General features: G+C 46.4%; 1 protein-coding gene across 3 annotated transcripts in view; it reads right to left on the bottom strand.

Moving 5' to 3' along the window:
- Positions 1-10,049: 10,049 nt before the first annotated feature.
- Positions 10,050-11,432, bottom strand: part of RNF8 (ring finger protein 8) — a 36,992-nt gene continuing 35,609 nt past the window's right edge. For 2 of the 3 annotated variants that reach the window (XM_003276911.2, XM_003276912.4), the window contains one exon: positions 10,431-10,929. In XM_003276911.2, coding sequence (XP_003276959.1) covers positions 10,913-10,929 — 17 coding nt within the window. In that variant the 3' untranslated portion in view covers positions 10,431-10,912. Of the gene's footprint in view, positions 10,387-10,430; positions 10,930-11,432 lie in introns of those variants that run through there. The other variant, XR_004026417.1, reaches the window with a different exon arrangement.

Genomic DNA, 11,432 nt, shown 5'->3' with positions numbered 1-11,432 from the left:
TCCCTAGTGAGCACTCCCCTGTTCTCTGCAGTAGCTATTTTAGACCATCTCCTCCTTCTTCCAACCTTCCATCCAAACACCTCTCTCCCTTCACACTTGTCAGAAGATCCCTTTTCAACTTCACAGCATAAATAGAAACCATCAGTAAGAAAATTCCTCAACTTCCCTCTTCCATATTTTCAGACTTTTCTTTCCATCTCTATTCTATTTTTTCTCTTCTCCTGAAATATAATAAGTGCTTATTTTTCACTCACTCCCTAATGCAGGGCAAATGGTTGTTTTGCCTCTACTATGCCACTAAAACTGCTCTTCCAACAGCCTCCTGGTTGCTAAACCTGTTGCTACTTTTTAAATATCTTATCTTACTTGACCAAACAGCAACCTTTGACCCAATCGACCATTCTCTACTTCTTGAAGCACTGCTTTGCTATATTGGTCAGGGTTCTCCAGAAAAACAGAACCAACAGGAGAAAGAAGGAAAGAAAGAAGGAAGGAAGGAAGCAAGGAAGGAAGGAAGGAAGGGAGGGAGGGAGGGAAAGAAAGAAAGAGGGGGAGAGAGAGAGAGAGAGAGAAGGGAAGGAGGGAGGGAGGGAGGAAGATCGGTTATATGGAATGAGCTCAGACAGTTATGGAGGTTGACAAATCCGAAGATCTTCAGTCAGGAGAGACCCAGGAGAGCTGACAGTGTATGTAGATCTAGTCCAAAGACCTGACGCTTGAGACCCAGACAAAACTGATGTTTCAGTTCAAGTCAAAAGGCAGGAAAAAAACTGATGTCCCAGCTCAAGGCAGTCCCGTAGGAAGCAACTCTGTCTTACTCGCCAGAGGGTCAGCCATTTGGTTCTGCTCGGGCCTTCAACTGATTGCATGGGGCCCACCCACATTAGGGAGGGCAATCTGCTTTATTCGGTATAGCTTCAAATGTTAGTCCTATCCAGAAATACCCTCATATACCTAGAATAATGTTTGACCAAATGCCTGGACACCCCATGGCCCAATCATGTATACACAGCAAGTTATTTATCACATTTGCCCTCTCAGCTATATCACCATTTCTATCTCCTACCTCTTGCCTCCTACCCTTTATCGGTTTCTGCAAGCTGCTCCCTTGAATGTCTGTTATCCTCAATGTTCTGTCTTGGGTAATTTTTCCCTCGCCCACTCTCCCTAGGGATTTCACCCTCTCTCAGGACCCCAGTGACCATCTATACCTCCATGAGTCTCACATTTGTATCGCCAGGCCAGCTCTCACCTCTGCATCCTCAACTCTGTTGAGAAGCCACAAAATCCTTATGATTGACACCTTCTCCTCCACCCAAGGGCAGCAGCTCCTTCATGTCCTGATATGGGCAGTGATTTCATAAGTTCACTTATTGGGGCATTTCTTTTGTCAACGTCAACCACAAGGGTTACTTGAGTACATTTCACATGTGAATTTTCCCACAACTGTGAGAGGAAGGTCTTGAAGCAACAGCTCTCCTGCCCCAGCACTTATGCTCTCCCAGTTAGTGGATACTTATCTTGACAACCAATTCAGTGGATGCTGGAATGGGTGTGGGTGTAATAGCATATGGCACACTTAACAACATGTGACGATTTGCTTTTGGGCATTCTGAAAGAGTAAATTCTCAAATCTACACAATCTAGGACAATTTTAATAATTTCCAGCCATGGCTATGAAAGTTGATGTCCAGAAGACTATGAGGAAAAATCTAAATCTATGTGAATAGCAGAGGGGAGCATACAAGTCAGCATACATAGGAACTCTGTACACATTCCATGAAATTTTCTCTTTTTTTGAGATGGAGTCTCGTTCTGTTGCCCAGGCTAGAGTGCAGTAGCACAATCTCGGCTCACTGCAACCTCCACCTCCCAGGTTCAAGCGATTCTCCTGCCTCAGCCTCCCGAGTAGCTGGCACTACAGGCATGTGCCACCACACCTGGCTAATTTTTGTATTTTTAGTAGAAACGGGGCTTCACCATGTTGGCCAGGCTGGTCTCGAACTCCTGACTTTAAGTGATCTGCCCACCTCGGCCTCCCAAAGTGCTGAGATTACAGGCATGAGCCACCGTGCTGGGCGAAATTTTCTTTTTGACATCCCAAAACAGAACTCATGCTTGCTCAACATCTCCAGTGCCTTCCCCAGACGTGTTCCTCTCCCTAAGTTATTTCAGTGAACACTATGACTGAGATTGTTGTCCAAGGCAGAAACCCACGGTCATCTTTCCCTCCAGGCTGTCCCTCACCCCCACATTCAATCAATCATAAATCTTGATCTCTCATTGCCTTCATTTCTCATCTATAAAATGTGAGACCTTGTCTCTACTAAAAAAAAAAAAAAAAAAAAAAAAAAAGAGTTCCTCATCTAAAGTACTGGTAACAATGCTCAACCAGTTATTGTGCTGCTACTAGCTAACATGATTATTTATCTCCCCAAACTCTACAATCCAGTCACACAGAATGCTTTCAAGAGGCCATGCTGTCTCTCACCTCCACACCCTCCCACTTCCTTGTCTGCTCCCCAGCCCTATCCTCTCCCCAGTCTTACTCTGCTGACCCCTAGTCATCCTTCAAGTCTTAGCTAAGATGCCACATGCTCTTGGAAGCTTTCCATGCTCCTCAGTCTGGGCTAGTTGTCCCCTCTCAGTGCTTTTTTGGCTGCCAGTACTATGCCTACAAACACTTGTTACTCTGTGTGTTCTTCACAGGACAAGCTCCAGAAGGTCACGCATTGTGCCTGTCTTTTTCAGGGTTGTAACCCTCGTAGGTAACACAATGTCTTGCACGCGAGGTGTTTGGTAACTATTTGTGCGACGAATGAATGTGAGCACTTCTTCCCCAGGGGTTCAGAAGCTAAGTTCCCCTTAGAAGGGACTGGGCAACTCCAGAAGAGCAGGGGAAAGTGAGTAGTCCGGCCGGGCGCAGTGGCTCACGCCTGTAATCCCAGCACTTTGGGAGGCCGAGGCGGGCGGATCACGAGGTCAGGAGATCGAGACCATCCTGGCTAACACAGTGAAACCCCGTCTCTACTAAAAATACAAAAAATTAGCCGGGTGTGTTGGCGGGCGCCTGTAGTCCCAGCTACTTGGGAGGCTGAGGCAGGAGAATGGCGTGAACCCAGGAGGCGGAGCTTGCAGTGAGCCGAGATCGCACCACTGCACTCCAGCCTGGGCAACAGAGCAAGACTCCATCTCACAAAAAAAAAAAAAAAAAAAAAAAGAAAAGAAAGAAAGAAAATGAGTAGTCCTACCCTTCACATTCAGGCATGGGAAGAGAAGGTAGGGGAGACTCTTTCTGTCCCTTGAATTTCAGGACCTGACCTGTGGCAGAAGGGTAAGGAGATTTTCCAAACGGGAAGAGGATAGCCACAGCTGCTCTGTGAGGACTGCACACTTAGAAACAAATTACATGACTAGAGGCATTCACTGGGAAACCGGCCTGCTCTCCAGGTTAACCCTCAAGCCCCACGCTATGATCTTTGAGTCAAGGGCAGCTGCCAGCTTCCAGGTCCTAGCATGCTTGGGAGGGATTTTCCCAAAAATCAGGAAAGACGCTACCCATGACAACCTGTGCCTTTGCTGGAAGAAGCCAGGGCTGCCTCGCATGGAGGGAACCTCCTGGGTAGAAACCATGTGTCCCAGGGGAGGAAGGGCTAATATCCAGACCCACGTGGCTCAGGGTGAAATGTAGTTCACATCATGCAGCACTGTCTCCAGCCCCGGAGAAATGCCTGGTGCCCAGCCACAGTGCCTTTTTTCTCTGTTAAAAGAATTTGTGTAGGAGGCTGGAAGTGGTGGTTCATGCCTGTAATCCCAGCACTATGGGAGGTCAAAGCAGGAGGACTGCTTGAGGTCAGGAGTTCAAGACCAGCCTGGGCAGCATAGCAAGATTCTGTCTCCACAAAATATTTTAAAAATTAGCTGGAAGTGTTGGCATGTGCATGTAGTCCTAGCTACTTGGGACGCTGAGGTGGATCACTTGAGGCCCAGAGTTCAAGACCAGCTTGGGCAACATAGTGAGATCTTGTCTCTACAAAAAATTTTAAAAATTAGCTGGGCGTGGTGGCACATGTCTTTAGTCCTAGCTGTCCAGGAAGCTGCGGCGGGAGGATTGCGTGAGCCCAGGAGTTTGAGGCTGCAGTGGCCATGATGGTGCCACTGTACTCCAGCCTGGGTGACAGAGTGAGACTCTGTCTCCTAAAGTAAAAAAGCTTGAGGCCGGGCACGGTGGCTCACACCTGTAATCCCAGCACTTTGGGAGGCTGAGGCAGGCAGATCACGACGTCAGGAGTTCAAGACCAGCCTGGCCAATATGGTGAAACCCCGTCTCTACTAAAAATACAAAAATTAGCCAGGTTTGGTGGCATGTGCCTGTAGTCCCAGCTACTCAGGAGGCTGAGGCAGAAGAATTGCTTGAACCCAGGAGGCGGAGGTTGCAGTGAGCAGAGATCGTGCCACTGCACTCCAGCCTGGGCGATAGAGCGAGACTCCGTCTCAAAAAAAGGAAAAAAAAAAATTTTTTTAAATAATTAAATTAAAAAGCTTGTAGAAGGCAGGCTTGAGGAAGTACAATGGAGCACACTTGACTGACTGGCTGTGCTGAGGACTGAGGCTATGCTGGTTGCAATGACATCCCTTGCCTCCACCCCTTCCACCAAGTGTATATCTTATCTATATTGACAGCTATGAGGAAGGAAATGGGGGCTATTTACAGGGGGCGCCATGACATCTACCTTCTCCCTGGCCTCTGGGATGAGTTCTGGGTTCCAGTGGTTATGGTACTGATGGTCAGCAGCAACTTGGTTGAGAAACTGAGAATTCTAAAGGTGTTGGTGATACCAAAGGTGCCAAAATGTGGCCTCAAGTTTTTGGAAGAGCCGTTCTCCTGCCTCTGTAGTGACACTGCTACCATGCTGGGCAATTCCAGAGCATTAGGAAGGAGAAGCATTCTTAGACTGAATGGTGGCTTTCTCACAAGAACAGGGAAGACCTGGGGTGAGCAGGCTTCAGGAGTCAACCATGCGGGGAGATGTCAGTGATGCTCCGGTGAATATTTCACCGCCTATCCAGGGGTGGGGAAAGCTCCAACTTACAGCGTTTGCCAATTTCCATGGTGTGAATACTCCCACCATGGCTGATTCCAAACTACCAACATGACCTCACTGAATGTAGAGTTGGGAAGAGATGCACCATCAGCTGCAGAGCCAGGGCGGCACTGGGAGAGGCCCAGGGAAGATGGGGAGGAATTGAGATCAGGAGAGCACCCTCACAGCCAGGCTGAAACTCACAAAGCCTCATGGTCCTGAAAACTTGTCCAGCCCTATCCACCGCTAGGTTAAGTTTGGTGTCAATATTCGCATCAGAAACATTCGGCTGTGCTTACCTTGGCTGAAGTACCTGAGGCTTCCAGAGGTCTCCTGGGTGCCTGCCTACACAGGACAGTGGTATGCGGTGCTTCAGGGCCTATTCTCCATGCTAAGGGGCCAAACTGGCCCTGAAACCTGCCACAGAGATGCCCTTGAAGGCCCCTGGGTAGAGCTGGGTAGAGGCCCAGGAGAGCTTGATCTCTAAGGAGCTGGTCTCTACATCCTGAAGGCCAGTGGGTGGTGGTAAAAGCAGCAGACTGCAAAGGCTTGGGCTACCCAGGTCCTAGAGATGTGAAACGTCAGTTCTGGATCTCGGGAAGGGCCAGCGTAGCCTGCTGGCTCTCCTGCGTGGAGGCTGAGGAACGTGAGGAAACACCCAATATTGCTAGCTCAGTAGGTAGCAGTGCGTAAACCCCTCCCACAGCATCTGATAAAACCTTTGAAACGCTTTTGACACCTTTCTAGAACATCAGCTCACAATGGTTGTGTTTTGCTCATTGCCATATACCAAACGCCTACAGCAGTGCCTAGTAAGAAAGTGGGCATCTGATAACTATTGCTGAATTGAATTTATTGAATACATGCAGAGTACAAACGGCCCCAAATCACAGCACGCTGAAGTATTCACAGAGCCTGAAGGAAAGTGGGCAGCAGAGATAGTGGCTCTGGAAATTGGATGAGGTGGGCATCTGGAATGTAGTAAAGCAGCAGCGAGCAGGAGATACTGCTTGGCAACCAGATGAGCTCAGGTAGCCCATCACTGGTACATTGTTTGAGGATGCTGTAGACGAAGGAATGACAGCACTGGAGTATTTATTGAATACCTGTCACAGGCTCAGCCCTTTCCTAGGATTCATATGCTTTTCTCAACGGAAGAATCAAGAAGATAGTTCATTATTTCTCCTTAATACAAGGCCCCATCGTCTTCCCAGGAACCCCACACTCCTACTGCCTCAACTCCCATTTGTGGGAGAAGCTGAAAAAGCCGACCAGGTAGGAAGTTTCTTTCTCTGAATGAAGCTAACTATGGTTCAGAACGAGCCCTTGGCCTATTGTGACCAATGGCAGATCCTGTTTCAATCAGGCCCCACACCCATGAACAAGTCTGTGTCTCAGAGCAAGAGACAGATAACAATTCCAGGATTCTCCTCATCTTCTTAGATTAGGACCACAATACAAAATAGACATTCCTTCTCTTAATTTCTATGTCAAATTTAGCTAATCATTGGATTCATCAGAAGCCTAGGGGGTTCGGTGTCGAGATAAACATACCTAGGGCACCCCATGTTTCTGGGTTATCCTTAGATATGATGAGGTGGAGAGATTCCAGTCACAGAGAGAGGCTGTAAAGAGCAAGCAGGCAGTTGGAGAGAGCTACAAATCCCAGACACTCCAGCAGTTATGGTGACTGCCTGGATGGTCACTCACAGAGGAGGAAAAAGTAGTGAGAGAACTGAAGACAAGGGGGAAATGCAGGTCTTTCTATACAAGAGCAGCTTCCAATCAGAGAAACAGATGATGGGCATCCAGCTATTCAATCCACAAAGGACAAAGTCCCCTGCTTTGGCACAGTCTGACTGATGGGATGAAACATGCCTAGAGGTAGAGTGAGCCCTTTCTAGGTTAACGTAACCAGATATGGGACACCTGCCATTCACTGCAAAGTGCTTCATACAGCTGGCTGCATTCATCTGCTTAATAAAACCAGATAATGAAACAAACCCCCTTTTCCAGTTCCCCAGAGCCCTGCTGTAAAGAATGTGCCTTTAATTAGAGCCAGACTGCACAGCACTGGGGCTCAGCTGTACTATAGTTTGATGCTGCAAGGCAGAAAAGTTACCATGTATTTTCTAGGCAAGTAAAATGCAGATGATGTTTAATATCAGATCTCTCTCCAAGGAAAGAACATTCTGTAGCTCAGACAAATAATGCAAGTTTGGGTTAATTTTTGGTTTGTCTTTTAAACATAGCACATTCAGGCTTTTGTTTGTGATCAGGGCAATAATGACAGATACAATTATTTAGAGATGAAGAAACCAAAACCAAGACACAAGGAGGCTGAGTAACTTGCCCAAGGCTCACACAGTTACTAACAGCAGGGCCAAGATTCAAACTCCGCTAGTCTGGCTTTTAATGTTGTTGTATTGATTTATTATTCTTTTTAGTCTGTCTTTAAGAGCTCACTTTCCTAGATGTTGTGGAACATTTGAGAGGGATGTGGTATTCTGAAAGGAGGGGCTGCAAATCACTCTATGTCCAGCAGCTGTGGGACGGAACGGTCAGTCTGTGAGGTCAGTCTCTGTACATAGTCTTCAGGCTCAAGTCAAGATGTCTCTTCTTGGCCAGGTGCAATGGCTCATGCCTGTAATCCCAGCACTTTGGGAGGCCGAGGTGGTAGGACTGCTTTAGCCCAGAATTTCAAGACCAGCCTAGGTAACATAGTCTCTATTAAAAAATAACAAAATAATTTTTAAAAAGGTATTTCTTTTTAAAATATCTTTTTTTTTTTTTTTGAGACGGAGTCTTGCTCTGTCGCCCAGGCTGGAGTGCAGTGGTGCAATCTCGGCTCACTGCAAGCTCCGCCTCCCAGGTTCACGCCATTCTCCTGCCTCAGCCACCCGAGTAGCGGGGACTACAGGCGCCCGCCACCATGCCCGGCTAATTTTTTGTATTTTTAGTAGAGACGGGGTTTCACTGTGTTAGCCGGGACGGTCTCGATCTCCTGACCTTGTGATCCGCCCGCCTTGGCCTCCCAAAGTGCTGGGATTACAGGCGTGAGCCAGCACGCCTGGCCTAAAATATCTTTTCTCTAAAGATGTATGTACAAGGGTGTTAACTGCAGCATTGTTTTAAGAGTAAAAAGGTTTGAACCAACCTAGATTTCTATAAAAAATAAGCCAGAAAAGTAAATGATGGTGCAAATACACAATGAAATAACAGGCAGCTGTAATAAAGATAGGAAACTATGTACTGACATGGAACTGTTGCCAACATATACCTGAAAAAAGCAAGGTTCAGGACAGTGTACAGTTTACCATTTGTGCAAAGCAAGGAAAAAGACCACATGTGTTTTTGCTTGCACAGACAGAGAAGATCTCTGGAAGAATACACAAGGAACTGTAATATTGGTTGCCTCTGAGTGGTAAGTAGTCGCCGTGGGGAAAGGGTGAGAGGCATTTCATTCTACGCCATTTTGTACCTTTAATTTCAAACTATGTGAACATATTGCCTACTCAAAAAGTGTATGTCTGTACTCTCTTAAAAATGAATTACAATATGGAAACTAAAGACAGAACATATAAAAAGTGACATATACCCACGCAATCTGTAAACAAAACCATGTATGGGGAAACAAGAAGTTATTAAATCAAGGTGGTAACAATCTTTTCCTTTTGTTCTCTATTTTTCCAGAATTGTTACGATGTGGTTATAGTAAGTGCTTTTAAAGCATTTTTTCCACGTTTAACTTACTTCCTCCATGACTCTACCAGTATTTCAATCAGTAATCGTGGGCAGAAGAATGGAAATGAAGACTAAGAACTCCAGAATCCCAAAATTCACAGTATATTCAACAAAGAAAAAATCCCTACCATCCTTAAAAAGTTGGCAAGTCAATAGTTTCCAACTCTTTATGAAAATACATGGGGTACAGGCTGGGAGTCGTGGCTCACGCCTGTAATCCCAACATTTTAGAGGCCGAGGCAGGTGGATCACTTGAGGTCAGGAGTTTGAGACCAGCCTGGCCAACATGGTGAAACCCCATCTCTACTAAAAATACAAAAATTAGCTGGGTGTGGTGGCACATGCCTGTAATTCCAGCTACTCAGGAGGCTGAGTATTTCAATGTAATCACTTGAACCTGGAAGGCAGAGGTTGTAGTGAGCCAGGATCACACCATTGCACTCCAGCCTGGGAAACAAAGTGAGACTTCATCTCAAAAAAACAAAAAAGAAAATACACGGAGTAGAAAGAACTATAAAAGAATGGTTCTTGGCTGAGCATGGTAGCTCCTGCATGTAATCTCAGCATCTTGGGAGGCTGAGGCAGGAGGGTTGCTTGAGATCAGGAGTTTGAGACTAGCATGGTCAACATAGCAAGATTCCATCTCTACAAAAAAAAAAAAAAGAAGTTGAAAAAGGAATAGTTCTCTAGGTAGGCAGTAAAAAGGCAGAGGGAAGCAAATCATTAAATTATATAATGCACGGTTTCACAACCCTAGCAGAGGGCTCCTGGTTTCAAATGACCATTCTTTAATTTCTCATATTTTCCCTCATTCTCATCACAGGAAACCAAGGATGCCACAGGTTATCCCTAACCTTTTATCTCCTGAACATCAAAACTAGTTTCCTTTCTGTTTAAAAAGGGGAAGTTGGCCAGGCATAGTGGCTCATGCCTGTAATCCCAGCACTTTGAGAGGCTGAGACAGGTAGATCACTTGATGTCAGGAGTTTGAGACCAGCCTGGCCGACATGGTGAAACCCCATCCCTACAAAAAAAAAAACAAAAATTAGCTGGGTGTGATGGCATATGCCTGTAGTCCCAGCTACTCAGGAGGCTGAGGTGGGAGGATGGCTTGAGTCTGGGAGGTGGAGGTTGCAGTGAGCTGAGATTGTACTACCGTACTCCAGCTTGGGCAACAGTCAGATCTTGTCTCAAAAATTAAAAATAAAGGAGAGATGGAGAAAAAGAGAGAAAACTTTTAATTTAAAAGAAAAATTTTTTAAAAAAAGCACATCAAGTTGTCATAAAATCATTGCCTGTGTCTTCATGACGTCGGATAAAATAGATTTGGAAACATTCAAATGCCAGCTGAAGGAAAGGAGTCCCTCCCACCCCGGAAACAGGGACCTACCTCTGTAACAAAAAGGAAACATGACAGTCAGGGGGTTAACAGAGCTCATCTGTGGCTGTGATCTGTGGCTTGGCCTCTTAGGCTGACATTCACTTGAAGTCTATCATCTGATACAGTCACTTTCTTGGTTGTAATCTCTGAGCTGCCGGTGTTTACTTGTGAGACTGTCTGGGAGCAGGAAGGGAAGGAAGGTAAATACACCAAAGCCCAGCTGAGCAACTGACAGATTTTACATTTTATTTCCAGGAAATGAGATAGTATTTTCACAAAGAAGAGGTAAGCCATCCTCTCAAAATAGACACTGCCTTCAGAGGCAGCCACGGGGTACACCCAACCTATCCAAAACAATTGTCAGCGGAGGTGTTTCTGAGGTATCAAAACAGTAACAACAACAACATATTAAAAAAACAGAAAAGAACTCAAATAACTCATTCAATATGTAGTGAGGCAGAGTCTATGGAGTACCCTGAAGCAGTTGGGTGCCGTGAATCCTGGTGGTGCTTCAGCCAATGATGGCAGCAGGGCTGGCCACCGTGGAAGGCAAATGACTGAGGGCTTCCTAACTCAAGTCTCTGTCCCACAAGACTTCTCAGTTGACCTTCAGAGCAGCAGAGTCACGGCTGGAGAGAATCCTCCAGACCATCTCAGGCTCCCATTGCCTGGCAGTCTTTCAAATGCCCTTAGAGCACAGTCTTCAGAACAATCTCTTTGCTTTGGAGAAAAAGAAGAGAAATAAATAAATGAGGAGCCTGCATTTCCCTTCCCTGGACTCCCTGCTTCCAGCCTCGCCACCCTGTCTCTTCCTCACACAGCAGCCATGGCGAACTGAGAAAACAGAAGTCAGATCATGTCACTCTCTGCTCAAAGCCCACTCCTCATTCCTCTCACAGTAAGAGTCAAAGTCCTTTCAAAGACCCACAAGGCCCGACACAATCTGCGTCTTGCCCAAGCTTCCTCTCCTACCCACTCCCCAGCGCTCACTCCACTCCCCAGCACTGGCCTCCTTGCCGCCCCTCCCACATACCAGCATGCTTCCCCTTACCATTCCCTCTTTCCCTACATGGCAGCATGGCCACCTCCTTCAGAGCTTCCCTCAAATAGTTCCTGCTCAGAGGTGCCTTCCTTGATTACCCAAGAATTGCCAAGGCTTTCACCGTCACCCCTTCCCCCCTTCTTGCTTGATTTTTCTCCATAGCATGAATTACATCTAACTT

Source organism: Nomascus leucogenys, chromosome 17 (assembly GCF_006542625.1).
Source record: "Nomascus leucogenys isolate Asia chromosome 17, Asia_NLE_v1, whole genome shotgun sequence".
In the NCBI taxonomy this organism is placed as follows: domain Eukaryota; kingdom Metazoa; phylum Chordata; class Mammalia; order Primates; family Hylobatidae; genus Nomascus; species Nomascus leucogenys.
This window is presented reverse-complemented; position numbering and strand designations above follow the sequence as displayed.